At 36.0% G+C, this 18,387-nt stretch overlaps 2 protein-coding genes across 2 annotated transcripts; one reads left to right on the top strand and one right to left on the bottom strand.

Moving 5' to 3' along the window:
* Window positions 1-9,510: 9,510 nt before the first annotated feature.
* LOC104887583 (cytochrome c oxidase assembly protein COX15) lies at window positions 9,511-13,737 on the top strand. Its single transcript, XM_010672243.4, has 7 exons — window positions 9,511-9,884; window positions 10,618-10,913; window positions 11,108-11,333; window positions 11,427-11,672; window positions 11,773-11,883; window positions 12,971-13,102; window positions 13,263-13,737. The coding sequence occupies exons 1-7, from the start codon at window positions 9,690-9,692 to the stop codon at window positions 13,431-13,433; spliced, it is 1,377 nt and encodes a 458-aa protein (XP_010670545.1). The 5' UTR covers window positions 9,511-9,689; the 3' UTR covers window positions 13,434-13,737.
* A 2,023-nt stretch (window positions 13,738-15,760) lies between these two features.
* On the bottom strand, window positions 15,761-18,212 carry LOC104887584 (hypothetical protein). The gene is made up of 3 exons (XM_010672245.3): window positions 17,773-18,212; window positions 16,333-16,406; window positions 15,761-16,026 (listed from the first exon to the last, which is right to left on the bottom strand). The coding sequence occupies exons 1-3, from the start codon at window positions 18,013-18,015 to the stop codon at window positions 15,942-15,944; spliced, it is 402 nt and encodes a 133-aa protein (XP_010670547.1). The 5' UTR covers window positions 18,016-18,212; the 3' UTR covers window positions 15,761-15,941.
* Window positions 18,213-18,387: the final 175 nt, after the last annotated feature.

Genomic DNA, 18,387 nt, shown 5'->3' with positions numbered 1-18,387 from the left:
CAAAAATTTGATATTTAATCCATATTGAATGATTTACTCCCTCCGTCTTTTTTTATTTGCTACATTTTGCCATTTAGGGGTGTTTCAATTTATTTGCTACACTTGCAAATATTTCCATATATAGTACATAGGTCCCACACTTTATTTACAAATTTGCCATCACTCCCTTCTTGATTTTGTAAATGTTTCCATATATAATACATAGGTCCCACAATTTACCTATTTGCTTTTTTGTTAATTCCATTTATGTCAATGGTCCCCACTCCCTCCTTGGTCTTTGTGAAAAAGTGCTTGTAGCAAATAAAAAAAGACGGAGGGAGTACTAAGTATCTAAAAGATCAAAATAAAGGAGTTTCTAGCTCAAATATGTATGTTATAGAAGTTAACTTAGCAACTTCTGCTTCTTGGGTATTCGATATCGCCTGTGGTTCGCAAATTATTTGGAATATGCAAGGCCTCAAAAGAAATAGAACATTGGGAAAGGGAGAAGTAGATCTTCGCGTTGGCAATGGAGCACGAGTTGCTACATTGGCAGTGGGAGCATATAGTGTACTTCTACCTTCATGATTAGTTTTAGAACTTAATAATTGTTATTATGTTCCTGCTATCACAAAGGACATTATTTCAATTCCTATCTTGGATTCCGAAGGTTATTCATTTACACTTAAAGAACAATTATTGTTCTGCGTATTTGAATGATATGTTCTATGTCTCCGCTAAGTTATCAAATGGTTTATATGTGCTAGACTTAGAAACCCACATCTATAACATAGACAGCAAGAAACATAAAGCAAATGATTCAAACCCTACATACTTATGTCATTGTTGATTAGGCCACATAAGCTCAAAGTGTATTGAGAAACTTCATAAAGATGGAATTTTCAAATCATTTTCAATTGATACTTGTGAGTTTTGCTTGATGGGGATAATGACAAAGTCAAATTTCACAGGTTCAAGTGAAGCGCCAATGACTTTTTAGCCCTCATACATACGGATGTGTGTAGACCTATGAGTAATTTGGCTAGGGAAGAGTACAATTATTTCATTACTTTTACCGATGATGTAAGCAGATTTGGATTTTTTTACTTCATGCGGCATAAGTCGGAATCCTTTGGATAATTGAAGGAATTCCATAATGTAGTACAAAACCAACTTGGGAAGAAAATTAAAGCACTGCGATCCGATCGTTGTGGTGAATATTTATATCAAGAATTTTTTGGTGATCATTTGAAGGATTATGGAATACTTTCATAATGGACTCCACCACGAACACCACAGTTAGCGTTTCTGAAAGAAGGAATCAAACTCTACTTGATATGGTTCGATCCATGATGAGTCTTGCTAATCTTCCTATTTCATTCTAGGGATTTGCGCTTGAAACAGCTCGCAACATTCACACTTAACAGAGCACCATCTAAAGCAGTTGAAAAGACACAATATGAAATGTGGACTGGAGACGTTCCAAAATTCTCTTGTCTAAGTGGGTTGTGAAAATTAAAACGTTTACAATCTGATAAGCTTTCACCCAAATCCGATAAATGTCTCTTTATGGGTTATCCAAAAGATACTAAGGGATACTACTTCTACAACCAAAGCGAAAACAAAGTGTTTGTTGCTCATAATGGTTTCTTTCTGGAAAAAGAGTTTATTTCTAGAAAAACAAGTGAGAGAAAAGTATATCTCGAAGAAGTTCGAGATGAGCAACAAATGGATGAGGTTAACACCTCATAAGAGGCGACCCGGCATGAAAATGCTCAGGATGCGGTGCATTTAATTCACGTACCTCATATCGTCCCGCTTGGAGATACTCCATACAAAGTCACTCAACCTAGTGAGGTACAAAGATGCTTTGGATAGTCACGACTCCGAAAGATGGCTTGAGGCAATGAAATCTGAAATGGATTCCATGCCTGAAAATCAAGTATGGGACTTGGTTGATTTGCCTAATAGGGCAAAACCCATTGGATGCAAATAGATTTTCAAGTTGAAAACAGAGAAGGATGGAAACATTAGTGTTTTCAAAGCAGGGTTGGTTGCGAAAGGTTTTAAGCAAATTTATGGTATTGACTATGATGAAACCTTCTCACCAGTAGCCATGCTAAAGTCCATTAGGATAATCCTTGCGATTGCTGCCTTTCATGACTATGAAATATGGCAGATGGGTGTCAAAACCGCTTTCTTAAATGGGTTCTTGAAAGAGGATGTGTACATGACACAACCTCAAGGTTTTGAAGATCCAAAAAATCCAGGAAGGGTATGCAAGCTTAAGAAGTCCATTTGTGGACTAAAGCAAGCATCAAGGAGTTAGAACCTCGGATTTTATGAGGCAATCAATAAATTTGGCTTTCTCAGAAATGAAGAGAAATCTTGTGTACTTAAGAAGTTAAGTGAGAGTAGTATTACTTTTTTGGTCTTGTATGTGGATGACATACTTATGATAGGAAATGATAAAACCATGCCTGAGTAAGTTAAGGAATGGCTTAAAAATTGTTTCTCTATGAAAGATCTAGGAGAGGCAGAGTACATATTGGGAATAAAGATGTATAGAGATAGATCTAAAAGGTTGATTGGACTTAGTCAAGAGACTTATATTGATAAGGTTCTTGCAAGGTTCAAGCTGGAAAACTCCAAAAGAGGTTTCATTCCCATGCAACATGGCATACACTTTGGCAAGACTCGGTGTCCTTCGAGTCCTGATGAGGTCAAGCGTATGAGTAATGTTCCTTATGCTTCTGCAGTAGGATCCATTATGTATGCCATGATATGCACTCGACCGGATGTTGCATATGCTTTGAGTATATGCAGCAGATATTAGTCAAATTCAAGAGATGTGCACTGGATTTTAGCAAAAAAACATCCTTAAGTACTTGCGGATTAAGGATAATTTTTTGGTTTATGGTGGAGATGGTGAGTTGCTTACTACTGATACACCGATGCAAGCTTCTAGAGTGAAAATGATGATTTCCGATCTCAATCTGGTTTCATATTTTGTCTCAATGGAGGAGCTGTGAGCTGGAACAGCTCTAAGCAGAGTACCATCGCGGTTTCTACAACAGAGGCTAAGTATATTGCAGCAGCTGATGCAACAAAGGAAGTTGTTTGGATCAAAAGGTTCATTGGTGAGCTTGGTGTAGTTCCTAGCATTGAGAATGACATTGAGTTGTATTGTGACAACAATGGTGTCATTGCTCAGTCTAAGTAACCCAGATCACATCAAAGGTCTAAGCATCATGTGCTTAGGAAATTCCATCTTATTCGAGAAATCGTTGGAAGAGAGGATATGAAAGTAAGCAAGGTTCATACTGAGGATAATATAGCAGATCCTCTTACTAAACCACTTGCTCAATCTAAACATGAGTGTCATACTAGGTCTATGGGGATTAAGCATATGGGAGAATGGTTTTAGGTTGTTTACCTCATGTTTACAGTTGTAAAGACATTTATTATGCTTTGGATGTTTATCAATAAAAATTCGTTTCTTATTTAATTGTTTGCTTTAGTATTATTAAATAAAATGTCCAAATAATTTGTGTTTTCAAATAGGATTATCGAAAACGTTTTGATAATGGAACACTATAAAGTGAACAGAAATCACAATCTATTTGAAGTCCCTAGTCTAAATCACTAAATTGGACATAAGTGATTTTTTTTATAGACTTGTGTATAATTAATTGATAGCGCAGTTCCATGGGCTATGGAGACATAGATATGTAACACCCCCAAAATCCATACACGTCAAATGCTACGTCGCATCGACTTTGGGAGTGTTACCGCCGCGATGGAACGCAAGGCATAATTAGAAATACGGTAACTCAAATTCATTGTCTCAAAACCAAATTGCAGCGGAATGAAAATGTAAATTACAACTCGGGAATCATAGATGACCCCTCTTATTCAAACTCAAACCATTTAACAATGTTCTTAAAATTCAGTAATACTTAAACCAAAAGTTTAACTTCAAACTACAGACTAGCCCCCTTATACTTGATATCATGCAGCAGCACCAGCTCACCTAGTCTGCTCCCCATTGAAGTGTCAAGTTCATCACAGGTCAACAAACACATAATAACACACAGAGTCAGCTATGCTGAGTACGTAATGAACCATTGAAACTATATGAACATAAATGATGCATACATTACAACTGCTATATGAAACTACGTTATCTCACATCCTTTAATCTTTCATTATTTGGCATCGAACGGGCACCGTCATCTTACTAGAATCATACGGGCTACTGAATCCTTAATAGACAACTTGGTCTATTAGATGAAATGCAAATACGGTTTTGTTCCGTCTCACACCCATCACCTTAGTATGCATACCCCAAGATCGAACGGAACCTTCCGCCTACTTGAGTTATCAAAATATAAGGACACTACTGTCGTCACAGTAGGCCTGCGTAGGAGTGTAGGACAAGTCCCACATCCCCCCATTGTTCTATACTTGTAGGGAATCCAACTACAAGTATATGCCATAATCTTCTTTTACTACACAACATTCTTTTATAACTTTAAGGAGTCATTTACATGCTCTCTTAATTACCAAACTCAATCTTATCTCTGGTAACACTTCGTTACTCTATAGATCAGATTAATAATGCTGATGTTACACTACGATAGAACTTCGCATTTCAATGCAACTATCAATGCATCATATTGATTTCACGTTATAAACGTCTAACCAAACAATCACAATCAAATGTTCCCTATCATGGTACTAGGTTCCAATAACATGAACTGCAACCTAATCATGATACTAAGCTTTGAAAGTAAACTGGTACGCGTACGTACCTTGTAGCGGAGAATTTTCGCTGACTTAATAGAACGAGCCGCTTATGAAATTGGGACCTAAACGTTAAAACAAGCTTTAGTGTTACGTCCTTGATAACACTAACAACTACTACGTACTAAGACCATAACGACTAACGATTCGAATTAAACATAGTTAAAACCTTATTCCAGAACTTTCGTTATAATTCTAATCTAGTGAATTTAACGTCTTTTAGAAGTCAGAGTTAGTGAGTAATAACTAAGTTATTAGTAACATTAGTCCACTATTTTACCAATCCAAAAGGTCATAAGTCCAACCTGTCTTATGTCCAGAAGTTAAGTCATATGTCCAAAAAGGTAAGTCATATGTCCAAAAGAATGAGTTCCATGTCCAAAAGGTAAGTTCCATGTCCAAAAGGTAAGTCATAGTCCCAAAGTCAGGTTCCATGAAACAGGTCACCATGAAACGATAATAACTGTAACTAATAATAGACACACTTTTCCTACTTTCAACTTATTCCAATTACAAACCTAACCAGAATTTAACTTAAAACAGAACAATAACTTAACTAGTTAAACAATCAAAAATTATTACACAACTTACTTACTAATTATTAATTACATTAAAAATACAACGTACGTAATTATGAAAAACTGTAAATATAAAAATAATTAATAAACTGACATACTAAGTTAAGTACAAAAATTATACCGCTAGAACTAGCCGGCGAAAGAATTCCGGCGACCGAAAACCACACCACACACGCGCACAATAGCCTCACGCAGCCCTCGAAGACCTTCGACGGAAATCGCTCAAAGTTTCGAGCACCACTCCTCTCTTGCGCACAAAACCCTCGAACACCACCCCTTGTCGCAGCACTCGACCCACTTTTCGCACAAGAAACTCTCGAACACCCTCGTGCTCGACGGAACTCGCACCACCACGAACACCTTCGCACCAACACTCTCGAACACCCTTTTTCGCACACACGAACCACACACACGCCGCACGAAACCCGCAAACGAAAACCTCGACACACCCGCACGAAACCTTCGACCCTTCGCACCAAACCCTCGCCTGAATTCGCACAACCGCAGGCGACTAGAAGGAGGAAGCGAGAGGAAAATTCAGCGAGAGTTTGAGAGGAATCCGAGAGAGAAAGATAGAAGGAAAATTCTGAGAGAGAAGGGGTTGAAATCGGCTGAGAGAGAGGGGGAGGAAGAGAAAAGTCGGCTGAGGAGAGGGAGAAGAAAGGGTTTAGGGTTTTCTGAAATTCCCTCTCCTTTTCTTTTTATACTCCCTTCAAAAAGTAGTAACCCTAGGTCAAGTGAAGATGAGGTTACTCTTTTAAAACTCCGAAAATGCCTAACAATTTCATATTAATAATAATTTATTCCTATTAATTTGTAAATAAACTAAAATACCTTTTTATTAATTCTTTATATTTTCTTAATTAATACGAAATTACTACTAAAATACGGAGTATTACAAGATATGTCTAATTGATTATATGGATGTTTAGTTGATACATTGAGACTTGACCTAATTAAATTCTAAAAGTAGAATCAAAGTACTATATTTAGTGGATTCCTTAGACATGAGTATGTATTAATAACCACAATATAATTAGTTTAACTTTGACACTGTTAAACGCCGCGGCGTAAAAGGAGGTTATAAAGGCAGTGATCAGGTGGACTAAGAATTGAGTGGGAGTTATGGTCATACAAGAACTAAGTCCTCCTATTTAGTAGGAATGGTGCTTGGGCTTTTTGATGAGCGAGAACTAGAAAATTGCATGGCTATGCGGAATAGGATTAAAGAGTTAATCCTTATTTAAGTCGTTCGAACTCAACGATCAAGGAACATAAATTTGAGAATAACATTGTGTTATCAAATTTGAAATTAAGTGACTTAAGGAATTTAACATTGCGCTCTTGTCTTCGGACAAGTGGGAGATTGAAGGAATATGTCCTTAGACATTCCGGCAATTACTAAATATAAATAGGAATGATATTATGAATATAATAAAGTTAATTATTTTAGTAATCTTATTTTCTTGCTAGAGAATATATATGCTTAATAGGACAATATTGGTTGAGCCTATAACTAAAATAGATTAATCCTATGAGGTCATCACACATTGTAGCACAAGTTGGACAAAGAAATCCAAATCCATTTATGATTAGGATTGGGCCGGTCCAAAGGAGAATAGGAGGAAAATTAGTTACCCTAACTAGCCTATGACTCTTCTATTATATATAGGATATAATATTAGGGTTTAGGTGATCAATTCATTAATCAGTTTCTTTTCACTAGAAAGAGAGTGAAACCCTAAATCTATTCCCTCTAAACCGACGCCTATATCATCAAAAGAAAGAGAGTTTATGCTCTTCCGTTATAGCAAAAGTTGGTGTTCAACTGGTGCTCGTGGACTGATTAGAGCTTGGGACTCTCGGATCTTCAAAGCTCGCATACAACAGGAAGATCACGCTACAAAGGTTTGATATTTAATCCCTATTGAATGATTCATGTGTTTGATTATGTTTGCGATCCTATGGTAGATGTTAGGAAATTATTTCCTGAAATTTTGCTATATGCATCTATATATTCCTACAATATCCGAGTAAGTTATAATTATCAAATACTAGTTTTATATGCACGCAATATGTGTGAAATTATCTAGAAAATTATTATTTTTAATTATGTCTAATAAATTAGGGATTTTTGAATTGTTGATCGTTTTCTTTTTGTAATGTCTTTTTTTTATCTTTTTTTTACTTTTTTTAATTAATTAGGTAGTTCCCTTTTTATTTTTATTTTTTTCTATTTTTTAATTAAAGTAAGTAGTTACTCTTTTTTTTCTATTTTTTGTTGTCCTACCACTCTTGACATATAGAATAGAAATATTATTATTCATAAATCTCATACTTGATTTTATTAGTTTTTTTAAATATTTTGTCTAGTGCAAAATTGAAAAATGGACGTTATGACATGATAAATTATTTTTAAAAAACTTCAAAGCAATCGGGGATAAAAATAACAATTTCAATGAAACTAGGGTAAGAGAGTGTTATTATTTAATAAAAGTGTTAGAGATCAATTGGTTTGTCTATGTCTTTATGATTACATATAATTATAAGACTTTATATTTTTACTTTGAAACATTAAGCATTGAAATTGTAGTGTATTAGTGGTTAAAGTTTGAACTCTCACATTTTATTTCAAAAGTTATGTGTTCAAATCCTACCAACTACATATTATTAATATTTTTAAATAAGATTATAAAAATGTGTAGATAGATATTAGAGCCGCACTTCGATCATATGGATAGATTTTGAAACTAAGGTTTTTTCTTCTCAAATTATTAAAATAAGTTTTACCAAGTATAAGTCAAATTCATATAAACAAAGTTCAACAAAAGAAAGTGAAGGTCAACCAAAATCAAATAAGTTGTTTAAAAATAAGTTAGGGGTAATAAAACTTAGATCCTATCCTCTTCAACTTATTAAAAGTAATATTCAATCGAAATCAATTTTAATCGATACTTCAATATACTAATATATCATAAATCGCTTTCATTTAGTAAAACTTATTTTAAAAAAAAATTAAATTAGCAAATCAAATACATCAATTCATTAGTAAAATTACAAACACTTGATAAAAGTCAACTTCAACTAGTAAATTTATTTCAATGAAACTAGATGGATTGTATTCATTATTAAATTCAGGTCACATTATTAAATAATGAAAATATATTCATTTTATTGGTTGAACATAATGTTGTTAATTGATTTAAAATAACGACAGAGAAAATATTGTGGAAATTTTAAAAGAACATTAGAGTTGCACAGTTGCGCTATGTTCTTTTGAATTGACGCAATAGTCATTCTATAAAATTGGTTACTATGTTTTGGATCCCACCCATGAGCACGATGTTCACTATAGTTAATGAGATACAACCGAAATTATAGCACATAGCCACAGAGGAAGTAGGGTTATATAATGGTTATGTGCACCATTGTCCATAATCAAGACATTTTGGTAATAAAATTTCCCTCTTTTTGGGTCCTTTCACTCTCTTCGGGGTCCTTTCTCTCTATATCTCTTGTTAATATAAGCCGTTTTTTAAAAAAAAAAAAAAAACTAGCTAATTTTGTTGAACTTATTTTACTGAATTTATTTTTAATAAAATCCTAGAGTAATATAATATAACATTCACTTGATATGATAAGATTCAACCAAGATATGATATATTCCCTCTGTCCTTTATTAGTTTACTCGTTTTGACTTTTCACATTTATCGATGTAAAACTTTGAGTAATAATATCTTTAATTATGTATTTGTAAAAATTATAAAAATTTGATATTTCGAAACTACATATTGACACGAATTAAACGATATACCACATGCTTATATTTTCTTATATATAAAGCACAAATGATGGTCAAATTAACAATGATGAATAGTGTTATAAGTCAAACTGGGTAAACTAATAAAGAAAGGATGGAGTAATAGTCAATCAATATAATAATATGGTATCAAAATATGATATACTAGTCATCTAAATATCAACTAGATTCCAAGTAAAAATATATTTCAAAAAATTTACTTATAATATATAACTTTAATACTCTAGAGTTTTATTAAAAATAAATTTAGTAAAATAATTTCAATAAAATTAGTTTATATCAGCAAGAGATCGAAAAAGGACCCAGAAGAAAGGAGTGAGAGAGGACTGAGGAGGACCGGTTACGAGCAAATGGTGCACATAAGCGATATGTGTATCCCAACCCCATAGGCCAAGAACTCATTCTAATTTCTATGTGCGAAGTGAAGTCTAAAACCTCCCTCGTGTTCATTGTCGAGGCCACTAAACCCTTGAGCCCAGGAGAGAGAAAGTGAAAAACACAGAGAAATGAACAGAGTTGCATCACTGCTTCTCAAGAAACACAAAGCTTTGAATTCCATCTTTCACACTAATATCAAGAATTCATTCAATAATACCAGTTGCAAAGCTTCTTCCTATGAAAGCTTCAAACTTTTCTCCTCTAATGTTGGTTCTATCACCGCCAGAAATGCCGCCATTTCTGGCTTTCGATGTTTACCCAAGGTTAATATTCAGCTTAGATTTTCTGGGTTTCAATTTGATTTTGATGAAATTTGTCAATTTCTTCGCTTGTTGAGATTTTTGTTTGTTTTTTATATCTTGTTTCCTGCTTGGATCATGGAAAATTCTTTGAGTGGGTAATTTTGGAGCTCAAAATTTGTTGTTTTATTCTGATTTTGGGGATTTTCCATCTCTTTGTTTGTGTACTTGATTTATGTGCTGCTTGCTTGGGTGATTTGGAGGATCAAAATGTCTTGTTTTTGAGATGGCAGATAGTTTTTTCATCTATTGGGAAGAAAATAAGATTATAAAGTTCATATATTAGCAATGGAGTGAAGTATTCTCGTTACCAATATGATGATAGATGTTGGCATTAATTTGTATATTAAAGGAGTTGAGCTTGATATTTTCTAGTACTTTCTCAACTATAATACCATTTTAACAATTCTTGGAGTGAAATTAAGGAGGAAAATCCTGATTTATTGTTGCGAAAGTCGTCAATTTGTGAGATTTGGCAAGTATGGTTAGTTATAATTTGAGTAATGAGTAGTACTTTTCTTTAGAAAATGTGATAGTCTTCTTGGGACTGAGGAAGAATAACTTTTGCCTGTGTGCTATTGGATGAGAAATCTTCTAAGGTCTTTGTTTTAATTTAGCTTCCACGGCTATGCCTATGAGCAAGACGTCTTTGCCTCGAAATCCTGATACTGTATTGTATTTGATATTTGAATTACAGGGATTCTATAGACACTCGATGAGGAGTATGTGCACAGCGTCTTCAATTCCTGCGGAGAAAGCAGGATTGAAACTATTAGTAACTGCCGGGCCACATGCAAGGAAGATGGTTGGGATATGGTTATTTGGCTCGGCAGCATGGGTGTTTAGCATGGTGATCCTTGGTGGAATTACTCGGCTTACCCGTTCTGGTCTCTCAATGACTGATTGGAAATTTACCGGGAACCTTCCTCCGATGTCGGAGGATGAGTGGGCACTTGAGTTTGAGAAATATAAGCAATCCCCTGAGTATAAGCGGTTAGTGTTCACCCTTCTGGTTATTTTATGGCACTAGCTATATAGTATAAACAAACTATTGAGCTTGTATACGCAACAAGTGCTTTGTGATGAAGGCTTTCACACTTACAATTCAAGCAATTTGAAGTTTACATGCTTTTGTGTTGTACACATATTCTGAATTTTATTTGTTGCTTTTATCGATTGTTGTCCAGTATAAACAAGGGGATGAATCTTGAAGATTTTAAGTTCATATATTGGATGGAATATGCACATCGCATGTGGGGAAGGGCACTTGGTATCATGTTTGCTTTGCCATTTTCATATTTCCTACGTAAAGGGTTTATAACCCCACGCCTTGGTCTAAGGCTTTCGGCTCTCTTTGGGCTTGGGGCTGGGCAGGGGCTAATTGGCTGGTGGATGGTTAAAAGTGGTCTTGAGGTAATGCGCGCAAACTTAATCAGGGATGCCTTCAATTCCATGCATCCAAGATTATAAATTGACATAATAACCAATACTTTTTCCTTTCCTTAGGAACCTGCATCAGAACATGCTGAGCCAAGAGTAAGCCCTTACCGGCTCGCAGCTCACCTTACCTCTGCTTTTGTTATATATTGTGGTCTTCTTTGGACTGCTCTCTCTGTAGTGATGCCTGAACCACCAGCTGAATCATTAGCATGGGTTAATGGTGCAGCAAAAGTTAAGAGACTTGCCATTCCTCTAAGTCTTCTTGTTGGTGTCACTGCAGTCTCAGGAGCATTTGTTGCTGGAAATGATGCTGTATGACAGTTCTCTTCCACATTTAGTTTGCATATATATTTATATATTTGGCTTATCTTCTATGCTTTATGACAAAGATTGACAAGATGTTTTCCACTAGGGTCGTGCGTTTAATACCTTTCCTAAGATGGGTGACACCTGGATCCCAGATGATGTTTTGAGTATGAAGCCAATTATGCGAAATTTCTTCGAAAATACATCTACAGTGCAGGTATGGATTTCATGTTTCCACTTTGTACAATGTTCGACACTAAACCAAACCATTCCGTCGCCTGTAATTTTCTTTCATTTGGAAGAAGACTGCTTAACTAGTGTTTCCTGTTTAATACTGGCTGTTATTGTTATCTTGAGGCCTTCAGGGACAAAGTTGCACTCAATAGGCTCAATTTTGTTTCTTTTTGCTCTTCTACTTCTGTTGAGTTGCATCTCAAATTATCTTTTTGAGTCCTGGAATAAATTACTTCCTATTCATCTGAGACCAATTGTGTCTTGTTAGTTTCAGATCTTCTAACCTGCAAGTGCCAGCCCTGAACCCCCCCCCCCCTTCCAATAAAGAGGAAATCAGGAAATCATAAAAGACAAAAGGGTAATTCAAACAAACTCGGATTGCGAATTGTGGACAATTCTGAATTTGATAGAATACTTCAGACAGCCAAAATATAGAATGTTCTTATAATCCTTTACAAATTATCTTAGACAGTGGGGAATGGAAAGATCCCTTCTTTCCTAAATGCTGGGCTCCTTCTAATGCACCTCATTATCGATTTCTGTTCTTGCATAAGGTACACAGCATAACTAGATCCTTGTAACTTGTGTAACTGCATAGTGTGTCTTCCGTACTGCACGATACATGAGATAACAGTAATCTAAGTGTCTAATTATTTGATGATAACATTGTTCAGTGCCAACAACTGGTATGTGAAGCCCTAAATGGATCTCTTTGCACAGATGCCAACAACAGCCCTCTATTAGTTTTAGAATAGTACATGTAGCCATTTTCCGTCCCCGTACTCGTATCTATCTATGTGCAACCTAGCTTCCCAAACCCTACCTTAGCAAATTACTATTTCGTTGTAGTTGTTGTTGAAACTAGAATGCGAAGCTTTGAACTTCCGTTACTGAATAATGTTTGTATTACAGTCTGCTTATTTATCATAGAGTCCCTTAGTTTTGATGTATATAATCATGAATATATAAATTTCTGATGAATATCTGATCAAATTTTAATTCACTTTATGAAGAACATGATCTTGAAATCAGTTGAGTGTTGGGATTCATTGTCTTACAATGTCTTGCAGCTGGATCATCGTATTCTAGCCACTGCAACTATGGCATCGGTCTGCTGTTTCTGGTGGGCTACAAGGAAGCTGGATATCCATCCTGCTGTGAAATCTTTGATTGGGAGTACTCTTGGTCTGACTGGTTTACAGGTGATTTTGCACCTTCTTTTGCTTGCACTTGCATATGTGCAACTATGCCTGGACTATTTTCTTCTTGTTCTGAGAATTGCATGATTGAAGGATTCTTAAAGTGCAAGTTAGATGATCCTTTTGTTTCTTTTTCATCAAAATTACATGTTTCTATTTGCAGGTTACTCTGGGGATATCAACTTTACTGTCGTACGTTCCAGTTTCTCTTGGCACAGCTCATCAGGCTGGTGCTTTGACTCTTTTGAGCTTTATGATTCTACTTACTCATACTGTTCGCAAACCATCTCTTTCTCTCTTAAGAACACTGCCGTCAGTAGCAAAAACAACATGATCACATCATCCGGAATTTATTTGCTCTATGATTTCTCCGCACTTAGATGAACTTGCATTTACATTCATTATTGAGAATGATCAAGTTCTCTTCTAATTTGGATTTGATATAGTTTAGGAACAAACGGCATGAAACGTTCAAGTTTCAAATGATAGTGTTAATCATCAAGTTGGAATTTTTTAAGTTGGAAATTTGTACAAGTTTATATACAAAGAGTAACATCTAATCTCTCTGCAAAGAAAGCGTGGTAAGAGCTTGACACTAAGAAGTTTGGATTCAACAAAATCTTGTTGATTTTGCTCTTTCCTTTGTGTTGATTCTCTAGTGTTTTTGAAATGTACTAATATTAGTTTTGCTTGTTACAAATCGTTTAAAAAGAAGTTGAAGAGAATGTAACATTACAAATAATTCGTCATTGAGGTGCACTTGCAGCAATCACACTATACTGGAGTGGGAGTATGGAGTAAATGTTCTCACACTATACCGAAAAAAGCTATTCATGGTTGAACTCGGTACATCAATGGCTTGCATGACTACAGGTGAAGAATGGGAGTGGGGATGAGTTTAATTAAACCACCATTCATTTTTTCACTTATAAGGAGAGACGGTTACTATGGAAGTTGAAATTCATGGAAAGTGAAAGATTGCAAATATAAATTTCATGTTGTTCCAAATTGATGCTTAATGAATGGCTTTCAAAAAAAAAAGGCACCTACCTTCCAAATTTTCATGAAGTTGATTGATACTGCCAATGAAAAAAAGAAAAAGAAAAGAAAAGAGAGAATGACAATTGACAACCTAATAACGCAACTAACTCTCTTCAAAACAAGACCTTTTATCGTGGCTTCTGCTCGTTGCACACCTTGCTCCACCATTGTACGAATAGCATTTCTCGCGGCGGTTTGAGCCACAAATGGTATCCCTCTTTTCTTACCTCTAAAACATTAAGTTCCGATGCCAAGTTCAGACGAATCTAACACAGCTGGTCATTTATATACATAGAACAAGGTGGTTCCAGTGACATAAAAAATGCTCAACAAGATCTATCCATGATCTTTTGAGCTATTTATGTGAGGGAAAATAATGTGTCCTTTAAAACACCTAAGAATTTGCAAATCCTACAAAGTTCTAGTTTATCCTATGAGTGAGATAAGTAGGTGTCATTAAAATAAATTAGGGGAAAAAAGCTAATTATGTCCTTGTTTAAGTTTAACTGACACGTCAATTTTTCAAGGGATATAAGAGAGAAATATATACCATCTCTGTCTATTTTAGCTTCCGTTTTGTTTCACTTGGAATAAGATGCCAAGGCATACTAGACTTCATCTAAGGAAGGAGATGAATTTGCCAAGGGGGGTGGCATTGATCTAATTTTCAATTAATGACTTTTCTCTCCTGCCATCAATGCCCCTTAGCCAAACCACCATTCCTTTGTCAACAACCATCACCAACCACAACCAACCATCATTCTTGTCCTCATTATCCCTCCCCCGACACCCCACCCCCCTTCCTGCACGCCACCATAACCACCAACTCTTTTAGGGCGTCTACAATTAATCATTAAGGGGGTGTTTGGTTAGAGGTATTTTGAAAGGGGTAAGAGAATCAAGTAACTTGATTCCCTTGTTTGTTTACTTCATTTAATGAAACCCTTTACCCTCTCCTTATCCCAAAATCCTCTACTCTCTTACCCCCCCCCCCCCCCCCTTAAGGTTTCACCTACCCTTTCTTTGACTCACATTGACCATTTCCTTGACCAACCAACCACCACTTGACCCAACCACTCAACCACCCCAAACCACCTAACCATCACCATCTGACCGCCCAACCACCACCGTGTGACCACCCAACGACCACCGCATAACACCTTGTCGCCTCCACACCAACCAAACCACTGTTCACCCACAAAACCGCCTCTCCATCCACCACATAAACCACCGTTCACCACAAACCCTAGAAAAAATGGGAGAAGTGTTGCGCTGCAAAGGACTGCCTCGTGGCTGAAAGTGAGGCAAGCTTAACGCTAAGGTGATTTGAATGGTGAATGAGGGTTCAGACTAGTTTTGGAGGTAACAGGAAGGGGACAGCGTTGTGTTATAGGTGTGATAGAGCAACGACATTAGTGTAGTTAGTTTGGAGTGTGGTTCACAATTGGTGCAACAGTGGGAAAAACCTTACCAGAAAAGAAAGAACAATAAGGACATACTAAAAAGCAAGGATGACAAAAAATAAGCCAGGAGGAATGATATTTCCTTCATTTTTGTTGGAAGGGAATTCCAATTGCAACAAGTACACAATTCTATGGCAATATCATGAGGAAAACAAACTGAATAAGAGTGGTGCACTCAGGTAATTTTCATTAGAGTACCAAAAAAGGAATACCCAAAAGTAAATTAAGTATATGCAACATCATTTCCATGCACATTAGCCTCGAGCAAATCCAAGTTTCACTCAAGAGAGGGGAGGAGGGTTGGAAGGAAACTATAATTCTAAAAGCAAAGAGCTCAATCAATTGGTTGCATCGCTTCTCTCACCAGGATCCATGCGGCCACTGCAACAGTAGAAATGTGGCAATTTCACACGACCACAAGCCCTACAAAGCCAACAAGCAAAAGTTGTGGTTTAATAGTTGATAGAACCAGCAAAACAACTATATTTCATACTTTGGATTATGGATATGATATCAAAATAGAAATAACTCATTCTCCAACTAGGTTGAAAATGTTTGTAAGAGGAATGACTTTAATTGGTAATTGTAATCCACTCAACTATACAAGATCTACAAGGAAATCAAACTCCGTCTCTTTTATGCAGTTTATACATGCTGCAGTAGATTAGGAAAATTATTGTCAAACCCAAACATCAAACATTCTGATATACATTAGATGAAAAGTCTTACTTGCATCGGACTATAACAGGAGTAGGCTTCAAAGCCTTTGGCCCATTTCTAATGCCTCTCTTGTGACGTGAAACCTGCTCAAGCAAAGATGAATCACATAAGTATTCCATCCAACTGGCCAAAGTTGTAGGTGCTAACATCTTTTATCCATACACCTTCCAAAATTATCTTCTACAAACAACATCAAAGTACTGTCAAATAAGGACATCAAAACTTCTTAGTTGGCAACAAAAGCTCTAAATGAACATGTTTTCACAGAACAGCCAAACCTTGGGCTTTAATTGAAAACCAATGTGTAGCAACTAGCAAAAAATATGCCTACAGAACTCAGTAGGGACTAGGGACATGACATGACTGATAAGATACAGTCGCAAACTGACACCTGGTGTGCCAGTCGCAATTTCTAGTGGCAATCACAACCAGCACACGGTTAGAAGACACAACTACAATCTTACATTAATTTTAGCCCTTTGTATGACCAATCCCGAAATGAGCACTCAAAAAGAGATGTCTCTGAAAAGTGAAAACAACAAACAAAAGAAGAAACATACAAAACCAAAATTAGCAACCATTAACCACATTAATAATGAACTATGTTATTCAGACTCATATAGTCGTGTAGGACATGCTTACAGCCTTGCAACTTGCAAGTACACACCAAAGTGACAGAATTGCTATTTTAAGAAACATTTCCATGTTCTTTTTTCCAAAGTGAAGAGTCCAAGTGTCCATATAGTGTCAGAGTATGAAGATCCTACAATGGTACTTAAGTGATATTGAAGAGTCCGAGTAACATAGTTCTCTAAACCAGCTTCCAGACCAGGCAAGAAAAGTTGCACCAATTTAACGCACTAATTGACTTCATCCTCTCTCAAACTTTCACGATATGTTAAGGATTTTGCTAGCAAAAACTACTACCAGATCAGAAAATGCAATCACACAAATCATAATTTCTTTCACTCCTCTCACTGCCAGGCAAAAATTGAATAAGAAACATAGAAATACTTCACAATCAGCTACCATCCCTCTTTTGGATTCAGCAAATTTCAAAAATACAAGTAATACCCAACAACAAGAAGTCCACAAGTTAGAATCAAAATAGAGCATCAATTATCACATACTAGGAGCGTCGAATCAGCATACTTCCAAACCAATCATTACACGTTTCTAAACGAGCAAAGACAAAGAATCAATACATATAAGCACATTGACACTGTGAGCAAACAAATACTGTCTTGAAGAAGCAGCAATACTTTTTACCAAAAGAGCAAATAATTGACATAAACCCAACAATGTATCACACTTGCTAAACCCTAAACCCATAAACAGTAAACCATATTCCTAAAAATCAGATAACCCAGAAACCAAAAATCACAAAGAACAACTACAAAAGTGAAAATATGGGAAATAATCAGAAAAACAGTCATTTTTAATTTTTACCCTCTTTTTGGGAACAGCCATGAGGTCAAGGGATCCGCCGCCAGGAGAAAAACCCGGAAATTGGCAGGAGAAATCGGTTTCTGTATCTGTTTCGGGTAGAATTAAAGGGGGAGATGAAATTGGGTCGATTGAATTGGTGAATGATGGAGAAAGTGCAAAAGCATGAGTTAATCTTCTGAAAGTATGCAGAAATCCATCAGCTTTTCTTTCAAAATTTCTTTGTATTCCTACTCTCAATGCCATTAATACCTTTCTATCTAATTTCCCCAAAAAAGTTGCTGAAGAATAATGAAATTAATCGAGAGAGGTAAGAGTAAATTTGAGTAGTTACAGAAATGGCGAGCTCTTTTGTTATTGGGTTGTAGTGGCCAGTGGGTTTACGAGAAGACGAGAGAGAAACTAGTCTGAAAGACTGAAGCATTGATATGCAAAGCAAACTTAATCATTCCTAGGGGGTGATAATAGTGTCGCCTATTCGTGAACCGTTCGAGCTCGACTCGGTTAAAGTTTAGTCAAAGTTCACTTGTTCTTATTCGACTAAAATTTGAGTTTGGCTTGGACTTGAACGAATTGAGCTAAGTTATAACAACCTCGGTTCGAAAAGCTCGTGAACAC

This window comes from Beta vulgaris, chromosome 2 (assembly GCF_026745355.1).
Source record: "Beta vulgaris subsp. vulgaris cultivar EL10 chromosome 2, EL10.2, whole genome shotgun sequence".
Lineage (NCBI taxonomy): Eukaryota > Viridiplantae > Streptophyta > Magnoliopsida > Caryophyllales > Amaranthaceae > Beta > Beta vulgaris.
The sequence above is the reverse complement of the archived record's forward strand: the minus strand, read 5'-3'. Positions and strand labels throughout refer to the sequence as shown.

Coding starts and splice junctions, on each gene's coding strand:
- LOC104887584 (XM_010672245.3), bottom strand. CDS start 18,015: ATGGCATTGAGAGTAGGAATACAAAGAAATTTTGAAAGAAAAGCTGAT. Junction 16,407..17,772: donor TGGCTGTTCCCAAAAAGAGG/GTAAAAATTAAA, acceptor TTGCTTGAGCAG/GTTTCACGTCACAAGAGAGG. Junction 16,027..16,332: donor CCTGTTATAGTCCGATGCAA/GTAAGACTTTTC, acceptor TTGGCTTTGTAG/GGCTTGTGGTCGTGTGAAAT.
- LOC104887583 (XM_010672243.4), top strand. CDS start 9,690: ATGAACAGAGTTGCATCACTGCTTCTCAAGAAACACAAAGCTTTGAAT. Junction 9,885..10,617: donor GCTTTCGATGTTTACCCAAG/GTTAATATTCAG, acceptor TTTGAATTACAG/GGATTCTATAGACACTCGAT. Junction 11,334..11,426: donor TGGTTAAAAGTGGTCTTGAG/GTAATGCGCGCA, acceptor TCCTTTCCTTAG/GAACCTGCATCAGAACATGC.